General features: G+C 39.5%; 1 protein-coding gene across 5 annotated transcripts in view; it reads right to left on the bottom strand.

Moving 5' to 3' along the window:
• The window catches only part of astn1 (astrotactin 1), a 275,092-nt gene that overhangs the window by 98,085 nt on the left and 157,222 nt on the right, over positions 1-19,785 (bottom strand). For all 5 annotated transcript variants that reach the window (XM_058065280.2, XM_058065281.2, XM_058065284.2 and 2 more), the window contains 2 exons: positions 8,009-8,113; positions 1,210-1,398 (listed from right to left, as the gene is read on the bottom strand). In XM_058065280.2, coding sequence (XP_057921263.2) covers positions 1,210-1,398; positions 8,009-8,113 — 294 coding nt within the window. The remainder of the gene's footprint in view (positions 1-1,209; positions 1,399-8,008; positions 8,114-19,785) is intronic.

Raw genomic sequence — 19,785 nt, 5'->3', positions numbered from 1 at the left:
AATCCAACATGAAGTGTAAATAAAACAAACACATAATGGATTCTGTACCATTTAGCAATGCAACCCTCTAACTGACAGGTGACAACCAGCGGTAACTACATATAACACTATAAGGAACACTGTCCAGCTAATGATAAGATTTATTTTTTACTTAGTCAGTCAATCAAACAAGATGTAATATTTACACAGATTAATTGTTGTGTGAAAAAAATGTAATTATTCATTCAATCATTCATTTACTTCTGCTTCTTTTCACAAGGGTTGTGGGCGTGCTGGAGCCTATCCCAGCTGTCTTTGGGCGAGAGGCGGGGTACACCCTGGACTGGTGGCCAGCCAATCACAGGGCACATATAGACAAACAACCATTCACACTCACACTCAGTGTTTCCTCAGAGGGGGTCCTCCACACTGGGGGCTGTGTCGGGTCTGCTGAGGGGGTGCCATCTGTCGGAATCCGGGTGCGGGTCCCCCGATGGCACGGCCTGTGGCTCCTCCCAGTGTGGACGGCCCCAAATGTCCTCAGTGCCATGCCATGTCTCCCTACTGTGTGTGTGTGATTGTGTGTGTGTGTGTGTCTAGTATGGAGGGTGCGAGGGAGGGGCTTTCTTTGTAATTGTTTTTCTTTTTAATTGTGGTAATTGTTTTTAATTCTGTAAAGCACTTTGTGTTGCATGTCTCTGCAGGAAAAGTGTTCTACAAATAAAGTTGATTTGATTTGATTCATACCTATGGACAATTTGGAGTCTCTAATTAACCTAGCATGTTTTTGGAATGTGGGAGGAAGCCGGAGTACACGGAGAAAACCCACGCATGCACGGGGAGAACATGCAAACTTGACACAGAAATGGCTGAGGGTGGAATTGAACGCAGGTCTCCTAGCTGTGAGGCCTGCGTGCTAACCACTTGAGCGCCGTGCAGCCCGGTGTGTAATTATTCTTTGTTTTTTTTGTAATTACTATAAAAAGAAACCATAGGCCGGGGGTATGCATGTCAGTGTTGCAGAAGAAACAAGCAACATACTCTCCAAAAAGCTTCAAGGTGCAAGGTTCATACATCCATCTATTTTCTATGCTGCTTATCCTCACTAAGACACACACTAAGACACACAACAATACCATAGTCCACTGTGGATACAGCTGGTGTTCCTTGATCACCCACTAAAGACATTACTGTACGTGTTTTTTATGTTCTTTATGTGTCGGAGCCTACCTTTACTGATGTCCTGGTATTCTAGCCACAGTTGTCTCTGAACCTGTTTGTTTGGGTACCAAATGGTGCAGGACTCTTGGAATCCGTACATGGCTTCCTGTACGTAGTGGTTCCCAAACTCCTTCAGAATGACCTCAAAGTCGCTCCGCTGCGTTGCGCCATCGAGGGAGTGGATCGCCGCACTAAAGGCTGCAACGCAAATGAGGAAAATTATTGGAGTCATTCAATGAATTCAAATTGATTCTTGCACTTATGTGAAGCAGTACAATACAAAATCATCAGTCAAAATCAACAGTCAGATATTTAAGTGTTTTTAGCTGACTTTTTAGAGCAGAGGTGTCAGTCCTCATGGAAAAGGGCAAAGACTTCCATAGACTTAGGGCCTTTCAAAGGCCTGTAGACCTTTTAGTTGTTATATTTTCTGGAAGGACACACAACAAATCTGTATCAGATGGCCTCAGGAATCTTCGGGGAGCATACCATTTTAGTAAATCCTGAAGATATACAGGCGGTTGCCCATCTAAGGCTCTGGAAGCAGTATTCCCTCTCATTTTTCAAGTGTATGAGTATACACACAAAACACATTCCTTGGGCGCCTGTGAGTGCAGTCAGATGTGCACAATTGTAGTATCAAATGTGTTAACCTGAGACCTTGAGGTAGTCCAAATTTTATTTTGCAGTATTTTTTTTATCTGTGAGTGAGTTCAAAAGGTCAGCAAAGCGTATTTCACAATGTCAAGTTAAATCCAATCAGTGATCTGAATCTTTATCATTTCATTTTCCATGTCTTTTCTGTTTTCCAATGTATTTTATTTTTATTTTATTGCAATGACTTGCATTTCCTGTTTTGCAGCAGCTTGTTCTGGCACTATTTCATTCTAAAAATGTACTTAAAAATGATGCCACATTTGATGTACACTAGAGTTGCAACAATTATTCAAATAATTTGAGTACCTTGATTACAAAAAAGGATATGATTTTTTTTCTGCTTTGAGGAATCACTTAGTATGTCACCAATGCACATTCCAAAAACTTACCCCATTCCAAAACAATTACAATATCCTTTTTCATTCATTCATTCATTTTCTACCGCTTATCCTCAGGAGGGTCGCGGGGGTGCTGGAGCCTATCCTAGTTGTCTTCTAGTTTGCTTGCTTCATTGTTTCTTGTGTGTGCAGTCAGATTGCATATAATGTGTACATACATATACTGTAGCTCTAAAAATAACTACCAGTTACACTATTATTAACAATGTCAATTTAAGAAATAAAATGTTTGATTATCTATAAAATTAAATCTATAGAATGAAACTAATTGGTCATTCATTTAAGTGACATTTTTTCTTGTGAATTTATTTTTGGTCTTTTAACCAAGTAAAATATTTCTTTTGATTAATCGAAATGTTAGCATTTTTTTCTGTAGAATACTCGAGTAGTAAAATATTTAATAGCTTCAGCCCTACTGTATATGTTTTTCTTTTGTCTAAATAAAAAAAACCAAAAACAACAGAATGTACTGGTCTTTGTCAGCAGCCTGGTAGCAGCATTCTGCACATGAACCACGGCAGTGGTTCTATCAACTATCATCTCTAGCTCCGAGACAAAGTTATATTTTTTTAATGTGAAAAAGCAATTGCAAATAAGATTTGAATATTAATCAAAAAGACACTGACAAGATTCTGTAATCAGAATGCATCAGAATGTAATTTAAAGTCCCCGCACCCTGATCATGAGTGTCTTAAAAGTATATTCTGCTTTAAGCTACAGTCAAAACCAAACACAAGATTTTTTGGTTGTGCAATTTTTGGCAAATGCGACATGTAGTCAATGTAGATGAAAAAAAAAAACATTTTGCAGCACCTGCTGTTGCCTAAGTGAGAACACATAATACATGCTTTCACTTTTGAGTCCCTAAATACCAAAAAAAAACTCTAAGGACCCCAGAAAATGTTGCTACATTTGTCACTAGTTGCAGTTGAGAAAATGTTGTCAACAAATGTTGAAATTTCGACCGATCTAGCTACAAAATCGCCAAGTTGGCAACACTGCTGCGCGTAGATCCACTATTTCCCCGTGCACAGGAGAATCGCTACAGCAAATAATAGAAATCACACAGCAATGGGAGGTTTATCATTTCCAGGAGAAGTAGTATTAATAACCAAGCTCTCACACACCGTCTGCTCTTATTTCCCCTCTAAAAATAAATTAGGAGCTCACTCAAGTGAGAGACATATATCGTTAGGTGGATGAGCAATGAGTTCTTTGCTTTCGGATGTAAAACCCCTGTAAGCTTCAACCCTCTGGTGGCTTTTGAAATATGACGAGCTAAAGAGGGAAATGGCAGGAAAGGAGAGGTCGGGTGGAGACCGAAGGAAAAAAAAAAAAACAACAACTGTGCCCTCGGTGGATGTAAGTACAAGTTTCAGCATTACCGATCTAAATACAGTACATCAATACCAGGAAGGAAGCTGCTGGGAGCTATCTTGAAACTAGACACTTACTGTGGAAAAGTATTTGACATACTAAGATATGAACAGTTTTTATCGTAGCTTTAACAGTCCCTTTTAAGAAAGTATTCTAATCTCAGCTCGTTATGTAAATAAAAGACACCTGACATACAAATGCTCTCTTAGATTCAAACCTAACCACCCACATGGGCAAGACCAAAGAGCTGACCTCAAGACTGTAGACCTGCACAACCCCATCAGCAACACTGTAGACTAGCACCAGACCGGAACGGACATCCAGACCATGGATGATTTTGACAAAGGTGAATCCCACAATGGTTGATGTCAAGGGAGTTGGCAGCACAGTCAGCAAGAAAAACATTGGTAAGGCACTTTGATTTAACGGATGGGGTTTATCAGAGATTGTGCACCAGCACAACACTGGAATGGACTACAAAACCACAATGAGATTGTAGCCCTGGACAAGACTAGAATCAGCTAAAAGACATAAAATTGTAGACCTACACAGGACTAGAAAAGACTACAAGCCCTTCAACAAGATTGTAGACTTGCACCAGACTGGAATGGACATCCAGACCATGGATGATTTTGACAAAGGTGAAGCTCACAATGACAAGCAAGGAGCTGGTTGATGTCAAGGGAGTTGGCAGCACAGTCAACAAGAAACGCATCGGTAAGGCACTTTGATTTAACGGATGGGGTTTATCAGAGATTGTGCACCAGCACAACACTGGAATGGACTACAAAACCACAATGAGATTGTAGCCCTGGACAAGACTAGAATCAGCTAAAAGACATAAAATTGTAGACCTACACAGGACTAGAAAAGACTACAAGCCCTTCAACAAGATTGTAGACTTGCACCAGACTGGAATTGACATCCAGACCATGGATGATTTTGACAAAGGTGAAGCCCACAATGACAAGCGAGGAGCTGGTTGATGTCAAGGGAGTTGGCAGCACAGTCAACAAGAAAAATATCGGTAAGGCACTTTGATTTAATGGATGGGGGTTATCAGAGATTGTGCACCAGCACAACACTGGAATGGACTACGTTTTACTGCGCATGCCCCATTGGCTATTCTGGTTGATTATAGCGGCGCATGTAGACACACGATTGGAATATTCCTTTCCATGGATACCATTGTTTTCGAAAAGGTCATTCGGAAAGATTCCATTCGGAAAGAGAAAAACTCCTCATGTAAACTTGGCTAGTGATGGACCTTTTAAGGGTCTGTAAAATCTGCAGGGGATCAAATACTTGTATTCCTCACTGTATATTTTCATTTAAAAAAATCATCATTCATCATTCTGACAATGTTTGGTACAATCATCACAAAAATACCCGCAGCCAGGAGAAAAGGATGCTTGACTAAACACCTATCTACAGTTCTGTGAAGTGCGTGTAGCGTCGGCTGTCTGAATACATTGGTCTTGCTGTGACACACATCTCTGATATGATAGGCTGTCAGTGAAATACAAAAAGATATTAAAAAAATATATGCATTTGTGTTTGGTGGCCTCGTTTTAGCTTTTCGCCCATGGTTCCATCCAGCAATCTGTTCATCTCAATATACTGTACAATACCAAGAGAAAAAAGTGTTTTTTGCAAAGAATGGTCTTTTCATATTCAGGTAGCTATAATGAAATTTCAGAGAGTCAAAGCTATCAAGTTGCACTGGCTAATAATATAATGGTTTTTATTTGTTCCATGTACTCATATGCATGGAGGAATATTGGATATCAGTGATAATTAAATTCTTATCTTGTCTGAGTAGTGCTAGAATTGTGCAAAGAGCAGGCGGAATATTGTGTTTCAGTGTTTCAAGAAAACTAGGCTGAATTTACATTTCAGTGTTCAAGCGATAAAAATGTGTCATTTTCATCCAGTCCAGTGACTTATACTTGGGTATTTACTGGGCGATTTCTTTTAAATATAATATTTAATGCACAATTTCTTTTAAATATAATATTTAACATATTTGATTTTAAACAGTTTTAATATTCATTCATTCATTTTGTACCGCTTTTCCTACAGCTTTTTCTACCGCAGGGAGTGCTGGAGCCTATCCCAGCTGTCTTTGGGCGGGGTACACCCTGGACTGGTGGCCAGCCAATCACAGGGCACATATAGACAAACAACCATTCACACTCACATTCATACCTATGGATAATTTGGAGTGGCCAATTAACCTAGCATGTTTTTGGAATGTGAGAGGAAACCGGAATACCCACGCATGTATGGCGAGAACATGGTAACTCCACACAGAGATGGCTGAGGGTGGAATCGAACTTGTGTCTCCTAGCTGTGTGTGGCCTGCGCGCCACTCATCTGCTGTGCAGCCCGCCATAACATAAGTAACACAAAAATTGTTGTTTTACATGAAAACAACCATTCATTCATTCATTTTCTACGTTTTTTTCCTCATGAGGGTCGCAGGGGTGCACATGGCACATATAGACAAACAACCATTCACACTCGCATTCATTCCAATTAACCTAGCATGTTTTTGGAATGTGGGAGGAAACCGGAGTACACGGAAAAAACCCACGCATACACGGGGAGAACATGCAAACTCCACACTGGCCGAGGGTGGAATTGAACCCTCGTCTCCTAGCTGTGAGGTCTGCATGCTAACCACTCGACTGCCGTGCAGCCACTAGTTTTAATGTAAAACCCTAATTTGTTTTTACCAACTCAATACAAATAGACCTCAATGGAAGAAAAACACAATTTACAATAAAAAAGGTGCTCAAGAACAGTCAATAGTTTCCAGAACTAGGACTAGGACTGCGCCCACATACTGAAGTGCAGTCAGGCTATAGCTTAGACTTCACTTCCAAACACTCTTTTACAGAGACATACACAGACAAACACTCTTTTAAACACATTTTACAACACTTGTAAATTTGAGCTCAGGGCCGAGAGACTGCTTGTAAAAAAACAACAAAAAAAAAACAAACACTTGCATGCTCAGCTAACACCGTGTCAATGACCATAAAAATACCCGCAGTGCTCGAGCAGTTTCTCCATCAGAGGCCAGCAAGTGGCATTGGAGACCCTACGTACTCTTGTGACAACTCACAGTGACAGGAGATAAAAAAATAACTTTGGTCTTGTCGAGGGAGAAGCTCAACTTGCCATTCAAAATAAATACTGGTACTGCTAATTATAGTCCAGTACAATTCAGTACGACCATCGGCGAATCTGCGAGTAATTGATATGCCCTGAAAAATGCCTAGTTTTGACACATGGCTCCCTCTTCCTGCTCCAAACCCTCCTACTAGCTTGACTTTAGCATTCTCTACTGATTTTGGATCAACATTTGCAAAAAAACTTGCCTGCTGGAATGATAAGGTGAATAGTGAATTGAATGGGTCCCTGGAATGGGTCCCCAATGAAGTATTTTCTTTCTATGTGTTATATTATTTTTCCTAAATTGTGGACAGTGGTATGGTACAGAATTGTTAGAATTTACAGCTAGAATCAATTATGTTCACAATATATCGAGGGTTGTGGGGGTGCTGGAGCCTATAGACAAACATATATAGACAAACAACCATTCACACTCACATTCATACCTATGGACAATTTGGAGTGGCCAATTAACCTAGCATGTTTTTGGAATGTGGGAGGAAACCGGAGTACCCGGAGAAAACCCACGCATGCACGGGGAGAACAAGCCAACTCCACACAGAGATGGCCGAGGGTGGAATTGAACTCGGGTCTCCTAGCTGTGAGGTCTGCGCGCTAACCACTCGACCGCCGTGCAGCCAATAATAACAATTAATTACAAATTATTTGTCAACAGTCCCTCATGGCACTAGACCGCCATGTAGCCAATAACAATAATTCATTCATTCATTTTCTATCGCTTTTCCTCACGAGGGTCGCGGGGGGTGCTGGAGCCTATCCCAGCTGTCTTTGGGCGAGAGGTGGACTGGTGGCCAGCCAATCACAGGGCACATATAGACAAACAACCATTCACACTCACATTCATACCTATGGACAATTTGGAGTGGCCAATTAACCTAGCATGAAACCGGAGTACCTGGAGAAAACCCACGCATGCACGGGGAGAACATGCAAACTCCACACTGAGATGGTCGAGGGTGGAATTGAACTCGGGTCTCCTTGCTGTGAGGTCTGCGCGCTAACCACTCGACCGCCGTGCAGCCAATAATAATAATTAATTACAAATTATTTGTCAACAGTCCCTCAGAATGCCAATCCAGAAGCTAAATCTCCAACATTAAACTGTATTTTCAGTTTTAACTAACAATAATTAATTGTCATTTGCTGAAAGGGGTTTACCTTGAGACCACACCCACCTTGAGATAAGACCCACTGATTGAGTTTGACATGGTAGAGCACGGAGCGAAGACTCCAACGCTGTACAAGAGGATAGCCAGTCACCTCGCTGTAGTTCACCATGCCTGCAACGACACGAGATAAACACATTTACTAATACTGACGCAGTATTTGTTACCATATGGACAATGGCCTGTGGTACTTTACATCTTCACATGTAAACGTTTGCAGGAAATGTATCATTTAAATGCAAAGTCTCCATAGTTGATTGGATACCCCGGCTGAGTATAAGATGAAACTTGACTTATACACGTTCAAGTTGACTTGACCTGTAGAACTGGGAGAACATTTCATGTAGAGAAGATGAGAGATGAGAGATGTGTGTTAGAGTTCTTGGCTTCGGATCAAAAAAAAGCAAAGTACAGCTCAGCCTCCCCAGAAACATCCAGCAGATGTAATTATTTAGATGAGGGTGAGAAATGTGGTGGTGTAACGTAGGTTGCTAGGTATTTCATGAGCTATGAATGCACCCGCTTGAAAAAAAAAAAACCACAGTTCAAACATAATTTGTCTAATTTGCACATTTTAAACAAACTGTATTCCCATGCCTTCACAAAGCATACAGTGGAACGTCGGTTAGCATATGCCCCGTTCAATCCCGACCGGCCACTTTATTAACCTGATATTTCAAGGCATACAGAAGATTCTTCTGTATGTTCTAGTGCAATGTAAATATGGTAAATGCCAAAATAAAGATTAGACTCTCATACTTCTTAAAAAATAAGAAAAGGGAGGAACGGCTTTTATGGAAAAGAGACATTTCAAGCAGAACCTTTTCCCTTTGACTCAAATTTAGCCATATATATTTAGACAAAATATAAAAAAAACACTCAACAACTATGCCACAACATAAACACAAAAACACACATAATGGCTGTTTTAAATGAAAATCTCAATTAATTCACATATGAACTACTAACTCATTCATTTTCTACCGCTTATCCTCACAAGGGTCACAGGGGGTGCTGGAGCCTATCCCAGCTGTTTTCGGTACACCCTAAACTGGTGGTCAGCCAATCACAGGGCACATATAGACAAACAACCATTCACACTCACATTCATTCCAATGAACTATTTACAATTTTCACATTGAACTGAAATGTGTGTCCACACATTTTTGCACGTGTGTTATGTGCACATGTATTAAAATTTCCCTGCAATGCGTAACCTCATGCACGCTACATGGCTCCATGCTTTTTGATTTCCTGTTTGCTGTGGAGCACCCTATTACATGAGAAAGATGCATGCCAAGCTCTTAGAAAATGCACTTCTGCCATTTTGTGGCTGTTTTTATGGCTTAAAACTGCACCAGACATGATCTTTTCTGTTGTACAGTTGCATCATCACATCTTTTTACCTTTCACAAAAAAAATAAACATATCAATACAATTCCCAGAGTACTCCCCAAGAGTAATCCTCGAGGAACACAGGCTATGTTTGAAACCGCATACTAACTACTACATACTTCCATGTCCATACTATCCACACTCCATACTGCATACCCAATCTATCAGACAGTATGCAAAGTGTTTACACTACAGCGTACTACATGATAACCCACAATGCATTGCGCTCCTGCACTCCGCACGCAATCGACAAGCTGAAGCTGATTTCAATTTAGCTCTAAACTCCTTAAATACATCACTTTATTCACATTTTTTTTAATCAGGCAAGAAAATGGCCATTTAGATTCCATTTATTTGTCCAAATACCAACCGTTTACAATTTTGTTCGGACAAATTCAGGAAAATTTAGCCAAAATGCCAAAGTGAGCAACGCACTTTCAGTTATTTTCACAAATTAAAACACCCCCTTAGTTTTTTCATACAAAACACCCATAGTGATAAATCACTGCTTTTACTTTGAAAACAAGAAGCGAACCACCTCGCAATATATCCTGCTTGACACCGCCGTTTGGTCCATTCTGCTGCTGTGTTCAGCCAACGTTTTTTTTTTTTTTTTTTGCCATGAAGTATATACCAAAATGTGCTATTTTCTTTCATGTTTTTCTTTATATACAGACTTCAGTATAGATTATACTTTATTTTAATAAGTACATTAGTTTGTTTGCTATGATACCCCTTTCAGGAGAATGAAGCATCGACTTTTGAAAGCAGCCTGGGTCGCATTCGAAAAAATGTGAAATGTACTGTTCAAATTGGCGTGACAAAAAATCCGATACAGGTCACATGAAAGCAAAACAAATCTGAATTGACTTCCAGTGTCAACACAGAAGATAATGGCAAATATGCTACTGCATCATGGCTCCAGCTATAAGGGTCACTGGGTGGCTCCTCTCCTTGAAACCAAAAAAAAAAAAAAAACAAATGACAATGGCACAAATTGAGGAGCGTCTCAGCGAAAAATATGCAATAATAAACTATGAGCAGACATATGAAAAGAATATAATAGGAAATATGAGTATCATGTATAACAAGATGAAGTAATGCCGGCATAAGTCGTGTGTGAATGTTAACTGGTAGGCTATAAAATAAAACAATTTAAAACATTTTTTAAAAAATATAAAAAATTAAAAACAAAAAAAATATTTTTACTTAAATTTAAAAAATTTAATAAAAAAAATAAAATTATATTAGAAAGGCAGTTAAAATATATGAATGGTGAAGTGTTGTATGAACATAGAACATTAAATGTATGCGTGAAAAGGCCCTCGACGACAACACAGTGAAAATGCAACATTTGGCGAAGGCCTGACCTAGGAAATTGATGAATAAGGCCTTCAGTGAGATGTTCCAGCATTGTCTTCACCTTCAGCTCCATTCATTTTTCCCGTGGTCTGGGACATAGTTCCCTGGAATGACTGATTCCCCCAACACGGAAAGAACACCTCATTTCATAACCTTCCCATGGCCAACCTCATCTCTGGCAGTTAAAAGGAACAACACGGCTAAAACACATACAGTACCGCAGGATATTTTTCTCGCTGAAAGGCCTTGTCTCCCTTTTAGCCCTGGGGCGTTCTGCTCTCATTGTCTGACACAATGATTAATTTGACGGCACTTCACTTTGCAAACATCCAAGTTGGTAATCTCTCTTCATGCAGACAGTGCCAGGGGATTCTATTGGAAGCAGCCTGGATTCATAAAATGTCAAATGCGTGCGCTAATACAACCACAATGAGTCAAACACATCAAAGTACATACAATGATGAAAACATGGGAATACAAAGATCGGGAACAAGCTCATATCTGTGTTACTTTCATCAATGGAAGCCACATTAGTCATGATAGATTGATGAGCATTCACAGACCGTATGCGGATATGATGCTCAAACCGGTTCATCCGGTCCAGTTCGGAGTGTGCAACATATGGCCATCACCGATTCTAGTGGGTGCTGTCGGGATGGTTACTGAAAACAGTACTCTCATAGGAACCGACTGAATTTCATCAGTACTACCGAACACCAATTCACGTAAAATGGGTCGTAAAAAGGGTCGGTAGATAGTATTGCAAGTATGTGAAAAAAAAACATTCTCATACAAATTTCAGGAATTGATTAACTACAGTAAACCTCGGATATATCGGATTCAATTGTTCCCACTGGTTTTGTCCGATATAAGCGAAATCCGTTATATGCGTATACCGGAAAATGTCCTTTTTACGCATATATCGGATTTATATCCGGTATATGCGTGAATCGGATATTATCCGTTATAAAAAGGCACTTCCTTGACGATGTTTCCAATGTACCTGGACGCGCAGGCAATGGAAATGCATTACAGAAAAATTGGCTCTTTTTTATCTGTCCGTTGTGAGCGAATTTCCGATATATCCGAGTCCGATATATCCGAGGTTTAATGTAATTTAAAAATATAGTAAAATATTCATTCATTCATTTTCTACCGCTTTTCCTCACGAGGGTCGCGGGGGTGCTGGGGCCTATCCCAGCTGTCTTCAAACAAACACAAAGACAAACAACCATTCACACTCACATTCATACCTATGAACAATTTGGAGTGGCCAATTAACCTAGCATAATTTTGGAATGTGGGCGGAAACCGGAGTACCCGGAAAAAAAACAGGCATGCACGGGGAGAACATGCAAACTCCACACAGAGATGGCCGAGGGTGGAATTGAACCCTGGTCTCCTAGCTGTGAAGTCTGCGTGCTAACCACTTGACTGCCGTGCAGCCTATTGTAAAATATTCCATTTACAAACATTGAGTCCTAGTCCGGATGCCTCACGGACGCCTCCCTTGTGAGGTGTTCTGGGCATGCCCAGCAGGGAAAAGACCCCAGGGCAAACCTAGGACACGCTGGAAGGATTATGTCTCACAGCTGGCCTGGGAACGCATTGGTGTCCTCCCGGTGGAGCTGGAGGTGGCCGGGGACCGGGAAGTCTGTGCTACCCTACTGAGACTGCTGCCCCCACGACCCGGACCCGGATAAGCGGAGGAAAATGGATGGAGCGTGGAGCCAATTAGCTGCTATAAATGAAGGATGACATGTCATTGACATCTAAATTGATAGTAGGACAGAAGTAATCTATTATTTTGGGCTTTGTAGTGAAATGTGTCGTTGGGGAAAAAAAGACCATATTGGCTAAATCGGCAACATGGCAGCCTCCAGAATGTCTACATTCCCTTCATAGACTACGACAGTTAATGAGAAATTACGGTATGTTTATGTTACAAGAGAACATACTAACTCCTTACTTCTAAAATCACAAATACTTAAACTTGCTGATATAGTTCATCTTCAAACAGCTAAAATAATGCATAAAACTACAAATAACCAATTAGCTAAACATGTCATCCAATACTTCTCTACAAGAGAGGAGAAATATGATCTCAGGGAAGAAGTACATCTGAAACACTTCTATGCTAGGACTACGTTATGCTAGCCATAGCATTTCAGTATGTGGAATCAAACTATGGAATGGATTGAGTAAGGACCTCAAACAATGCACAACGATGAGCCAATTCAAGAAACAATACAAGCAGTTGATGTTTGCTAAATACAAGGATGAAGAGTCTTGAACCAGTCATGATGTGCTATATATATCACTATATTGACACTTACTATGGTACCCATTATGTCAGTGGATGCTCATATCACCTTGTACTTCGGTACGGGACAAAAAAAAAAAAAAAAAAAAAAAAAAAATCGAAACTATATTAGGAAAGCAGGAAGTGGAAAAGTACGGGACAAAAATAAAATTAAAAAATTACAAAAATAAAAATTATATTAGGAAAGCAGGAAGTGAACAAATGTAACAGTTACTGATTGTAAAAGTACCAGATGGAGGGGTAGGATTTAATAAGCTTTGCTTCTTCCTACTCCTTTTGAACATGTGGAACTGGGAACTGATTATGTGATGCATTCAATTGTAATCTGATGCATTTTCAAATGAAATAAAACCATTACCATTACCATAAAAAGGTGTTTTTTTTAAAATACCATATTTTTTATGAAATCCTTATTGTACATAGTGATGATGGACAATCTTATTTAGAATAGGGTCAGTACTGTAGTTGGATCATTGTTGTCCATGTAAGCGATTTTGCACACAAGTATGGCAGGTGTGCTCACTAACTTTTTCGATGTAAAAATATCCACATGAATCTCATTAGTCGTCCTGATCCTCACATAAGCAACACTGCTACAAACTTGATAATGAGGCTGGCAGATGTGGCTTGTAAGCACTCAAGGTGACACATTTTCCATTTGCGCAGTGCCAAAGGAAGGCGAGGGGGACCGTTTTTGTCAGCAATTTAAAACAGCACGCCAAAAAAAAAGTTGCGCAGATACCTCTGAGCTTGTGTGGTCACGAGGCCATATGCTTCAACTTTAATTATGAGGGACTTGGGGAGAAAGGGACTTGGGGTTGAACTATGAATCACTGACACTATGTCTGCCTACAAAGTCTTCCGGTTTCCAAAACTGGCCCCACATAAGGAGAAGAAGCCAACAACTGAACTAAACCATGTCTTGGTGGAAGTGCTAAAGTGGGTGTGACGTCCCGACGTACGGGTTACTACACGCTTGGGTTCTGCGATTGTTGAGAAATTTGTTCGCCGTGGCCATCCCGTAGAGGAAGTAAGGGAGCCAGAAGGGTCGTACTTCGGGAGCAAGTGATTCATGACACCCACGTTAGAATATGTGTGTTTTTTTAAACTATCATTTTTTTCATTGACATTTTAAAGCAAAACACGGTGTTAAAAATGTTAAAAATATGAAACATTAGCCAATCCACTTTATTTATATAGCGCATTTTATAAACAGGCGGCGGTCTAGTGGTTAGCGTGCAGACCTCACAGCTAGGAGACCAGGGTTCAATTCCACCCTTGGCCATCTCTGTGTGGAGTTTGCATGTTCTGCCCGTGCATGCGTGGGTTTTCTCCGGGTACTCCGGTTTCCTCCCACATTCCAAAATCATGCTAGGTTAATTGGCCACAGAAATTGTCCATAGGTATGAATGTGAGTGTGAATGGTTGTTTGTCTATATATGCCCTGTGATTGGCTGGCCACCAGTCCAGGGTGTACCCCGCCACCCCCCACGACCCTCGTGAGAAAAAAGCGGCAGAAAATTAATTCCAAAAATATGCTAGGCTAATTGGTGACTTCAAATTGTCCATAGGTATGAATGTGAGTGTGAATGGTTGTTTGTCTATATGTGCCCTGTGATTGGCTGGCCACCAGTCCAGGGTGTACCCCGCCACCCCCCACGACCCTAGTGAGGAAAAAGCGGCAGAAAATGAATGAATGAATGAATTTTATAAACAGAGTTTCCAAAGTGCTGCACAGACGAGTAAAATAAAAAGTAAAAATAAAATACAATAAATAAAACTACAAATTGAATTTAATCTAAAACTAAAAAATCAAAGAAATAAAATAGTAAAATAGATATTAAAATATTAAAAACAAGAAGCAAAGAAATAAAAGTATAAAAAAAATTAACCAATTAAACCAATTAAAATAAAAAGAAAGAACTAAAAGACACAACTAAACGACTCACTCAGAGTTAAAAGCCAGAGAATAAAAGTGGGTTTTAAGACGAGACTTAAAGCTTTCGATGTTTTTTTACTTGGGAGGGGAGAGAGTTCCATAATTTGGGGCCAACCACAGAAAAAGCTCGGTCCCCCCTGGTCTTAAGTCTCGTCTTGGGCACCACAAGTTGGAGCTGGGCCTCGGACCTCAGTGACCGCGATGGAGAATAAATTTAGATGAGGTCCGAGATGTATTTAGGGGCCAGTCCGTTCAACGCCTTAAAAACACACAATAAAATCTTAAAATCAATCCTAAAGCCAACAGGCAACCAATGCAGGGAGGCCAGAATTGGGGTCATGTGCTTCTACTTTTTGGTTCCTGTTAAAAGCCGTGCTGCAGAGTTCTGGACTAGAGAGACTTTTGGCTAATTCCAGAATAAAGTGCATTACAGTAGTCCAAACGTGATGAAATAAAAGTGTGCATGACTTGCTCAAAGTGTCGCAAAAATTATGTATTTTAATCTCTCTTCTGTCCATTTGGGACAATGGCTGACCTTTCGGTAGTAAAAATCAATGCTTTAATGTAACTTAGTTGAGCTAATTCCAAATAAATGTAAGCATTCGCATCAAAAATAATACCAAAATGCCCATCTCCTGTCACTTCATCGCCATCTTTTTTTAGTCCTCTCCTTTAGTGCCATGCTGTGACCAAGAACTCTATTAATGATCCTGTCCTATGTTGTCAGCTAATTACTTGACATTTAACACATGTGAATGGTTGGAAATACACCCAAGTAATTATCCTTTGAGGAGTTAAAAAATGATTTATATGCACTGCGGGTGTGCAATTAAGTATGGTTCCGGTTGGTATTTGAGTTGGGGTTGAAATGAAGAAAAGGAGCGCAGGAACAGCCCGAGGATTGACAGCTTTGTGGATGTTGCTGTAACAGACTCCCAAAAGTGTTTTCATTTAGACATTTTCTCTTCAACTACTTGCTGTTTTTCGCTTTTCTTTTTGTGTAATACAGCTCTGTACAGCACTAGGAATTGTGTAAGTGGCTATTTGAGACTCGGGAGTGTTGGGACCTCTTCTATTTATGTTAAGCTCTGCACATTTTCCCTTAGCCGGGGAGGAACATGCTCACTTGCTTTAGATGCATCAGTTGGATGGAGATTTGCTAACAAAGTACACGAGTGCTCCCAGTATTTACTTGGCGAGGTCCTGTATGTCCGATATGGTCTCTGCTGATCACTTTCAGGGTACCATCTTCTTACAGCTGAGAACATCTTTATGTAGATCAATTATTATTTAAAATAAAATACATTATGGCATATAAAAATGCCATAAATTATGGTATAAATAATGATGGCATAATGACAATGGAAATCAGTCCGATTCAGCAATGGTGATTTGATCGCTGCTTCCAATTCTAAAGTGATCTATCTGTAGCATTGGTCTCAAACACGCGGCCCGTGGGCCAAATGTGGTCCGCAGGACACTAGTTTGAGGCCCCCGCCTTGATATGAAAGTTTAATGTTAGTGACCTGATACCAATGACATCTGCGTCCAAGGCTTGTGTAGAGTGAGTTTCTTTACGCTTCTCGGCATCGAGCACTGTGAGTGGGAAGTTATCATTCCTCTAAACAGACAGGAAATATTATATACAGAGATATTAATACAGGAAATACAAGCAGTTTACATGCTTCCCTTTGCTTGCATGGGTTCCTTCTTAAATCCTTGGTGTCCTCCCACAGTCCAAAATATTTTTGTTCAGTTAACTGGACTTTTTTGCATCAGCCTTGTCGATGACCCTGATGAAAAATGAACTCAGGGATTATTCTAAACCAGGGGTCTCAAACACGCGGATATGAAAGTTTAATGTTAGTGCGACCCCCACGCAAGTTTGATATGGATGCTGTATGGTATCATGTACTCGGAAAAAATTATTACGTTTGATTAATGTTCATGTTAAAGGTTAAATAACTGTTAATAGTTATCCTCCCTATCCGTGTGGAAGTGGTAAGTTTTTGGCTATTTAAGTTGAAAGGAAATTACTTGAAGGCTACCGTTTAGGTCGCTAGCTCTCTAGTTTGCGAGTTAGCATGTGTCTCAAGACCCTGCAGTTGCGCAATATGTTGTAAATAAAAAGAGTATAAATGTGACTATAGTTGTGTTTTGTCATGTCTACAGGGCTCTAATAATGCTTTGTTAATTTTAATCTGAAAAAGATAATTTGTCTACCCACCAACTATATGTGGTTTCTTAAGTTTTATTTATTTGCCGTTTTATTATTATTATTATGTTTATTTATTTATTACTGATATATTTTCTTTATTCTTGATTTGTTCATTTATTTTTCATTAAGATATTTGAGAACACTGGAATGTTTTATCAGAGCTTTTGTAGAAAATTGGAACCAAAAAAAAGTTTTTTTTAATTTTTTTGTTTTTAATGAATGCGTTTTTTTTTGGGGAAACCCTGATGAGGCCCAGTCTCACCCAGACCCTAGGTCCAGTGGCCCCCAGGTAAATTGAGTTTGAGACCCCTGATCTATCGTATCTTAAGTTCCCATTAAGTGTTTCATTGTTGTATTGCTGTCAATTTAAGTGTTCATCCTTCCACTGGGTTGGTACTGTCAGGCAGTTCAAGCTGAATCGGAAGTAGGTTGAGATGGAGGCAGAGTGTGCTGTTCATGCTGTGGAAATCACCGTGTACCCAGCTGCAACTTCTGTGTTGAGCTTGAATCTGATTTGAAAAAAATCCATCTATTGCCTCATATCTATCAAAGCTTGATTTATTTTAAATGTGTGCAATATCTGGCACTAAATTGCTATTCCTCCAGTAGCCACAAAGAAACTAATCACCACTTAACAGGCTCGTGCAGGAGTCCAAAGTGGGGACCGGGGCCTGCGCCAAAAAAAAACAACCCAGCAGTAAAAATAAAGGATTATTATTATCATTATTATTATTATTAATTATTATTATTATTATTATTATTATTATATAATTATTATATTTATATTATATATAATTATTAATATATATTATTCATAATAATGCTAATACTACTATTACTAATATTAATAATAAAATATGTAATTTTAATCGTATGAGGAACAAAAAACAGAATAAATATGTAATTTTTGGACAGTTTGTTTTGTGGAAAAATAAAAAAATATGTCTAAATATTATGGGAATAAAGTCATGATTATAACAAATGTACAAAAAAAGTTTTAACAGTTGATTTTTTTAAATAAAAAACATGTAAATTTCAGAGAATAAAGTCAAAATACTAGGAGAAAAAAGTTGCCTTCAAACCAAAAGAAATATGACATAAGAAAAAATTTAATAACTTTTAAATTGTATAACTTCTCAGCATATTTATGTGTGTTGTTTTGAAAAAAAATCAAAAGTGACCCTTGCATCTTTTCAGTTTTCATTATGTTGGTCCTGGTGGGAAAAGTTTAGACACCCCCGGGCTGGTTTATTATGCTATGCTAGTCACGGGTACTTGAAGGCGTTTGATAATGTCAAACAAGAGCCTGCCATTATCCATCCATCCGTTTTCTATGCAGTTTCTCCTCACTAGGCTCGGGGGTATGCTGGAGCCTACACGGGAGTGTCTGGCAGCTGTCTTCAGGCGAGAGGCGGGGTACGCTCTGGACTGGTGGCCAGCCAATCACAGGGCACATATAGACAAACAACCATTCACACTCACATTCATACCTATGGACAATTTGGAGTGGCTAATTAACCTAGCATGTTTTTGGGAATGTGGGAGGAAACCGGAGTACCTGGAGGAAACCCAAGCACAGGGAGTTTAACCTCATCTAAAAAGGCCCCACACTGTGTTTGGCTCTAAAAGAGATTGCCTGTGAGTTACCTTGCTTTAAACTGTTGTACTCTGTACACTTAATGCTGAATTTATATATGTCCAGAATGTTGTTTACTAGGAAGTTTACAAGTTTTATCCTCAAAAGCCAGCATTTTTTATCAATGGGAGAATAACGCCATGTTGGATTGTTTGAATCCCTGAACATTGGGAGTGATGCAAAACTTGTTTGTACTTGATTTTCCATAGGGAGACTAAGCTTACTGCTGAAAACACAGCAGCCCTGCTTTGAGGCCGTGTCTGCATCAACGCCTTTTCCACAAACAAATCAACTACGTCAGCAACACGGGTTGTCTCCCACGGGAGAAGAGGAGACAAAGTGATGATGAAGCTGGTGAAACGATGGGGCTGCAGATGCCCTTCCTTAACCACTGAAGATCAACAAGCTCAGACCAGGAGCTGATGACAAAGAGCCTTGTCCTAGAGAGGATCACACAAGTATTTCATCATGCAGTATGTTTCCTCCGTTGAGATCATATAACCATTCCAGGTGCTGCACAAACGTGTGCTTGTTGCAATGCAAAGTCGACTAAAGAACACAGATGTTCCTCGTAATAAGCAATCATGATTACCGTCGGGAAAGAAAATGACACTTAAAGTGCCTTCAAACTGATAAACTTTCACAAGTAAACAAATTTAGGGAGCCACCATCAACTCATAATCAAAAGCAATTTAAATGACCTTGTGTATGAATGGTGCTCTTTAAAGTAACTAAAAAAAAAATAAAATAAAAAATAAAAAATAAATAAAATAAAAATAAATAAATAAATAAATTAATAAATAAAATAAAAAAAAATAATAAAAAATAAAATGAATGAATGAGTAGGAAATACAGCGGGGATAGGTGCAGATTCTGAAAGATCTAGAACGTTTTCAGTGTGGGTTATTGTAGC

This window comes from Doryrhamphus excisus, linkage group LG11 (genome assembly GCF_037039965.1).
Source record: "Doryrhamphus excisus strain RoL-2023G ecotype Guam linkage group LG11, RoL_Dexc_Guam_v1.1, whole genome shotgun sequence".
NCBI lineage: Eukaryota > Metazoa > Chordata > Actinopteri > Syngnathiformes > Syngnathidae > Doryrhamphus > Doryrhamphus excisus.
This window is presented reverse-complemented; position numbering and strand designations above follow the sequence as displayed.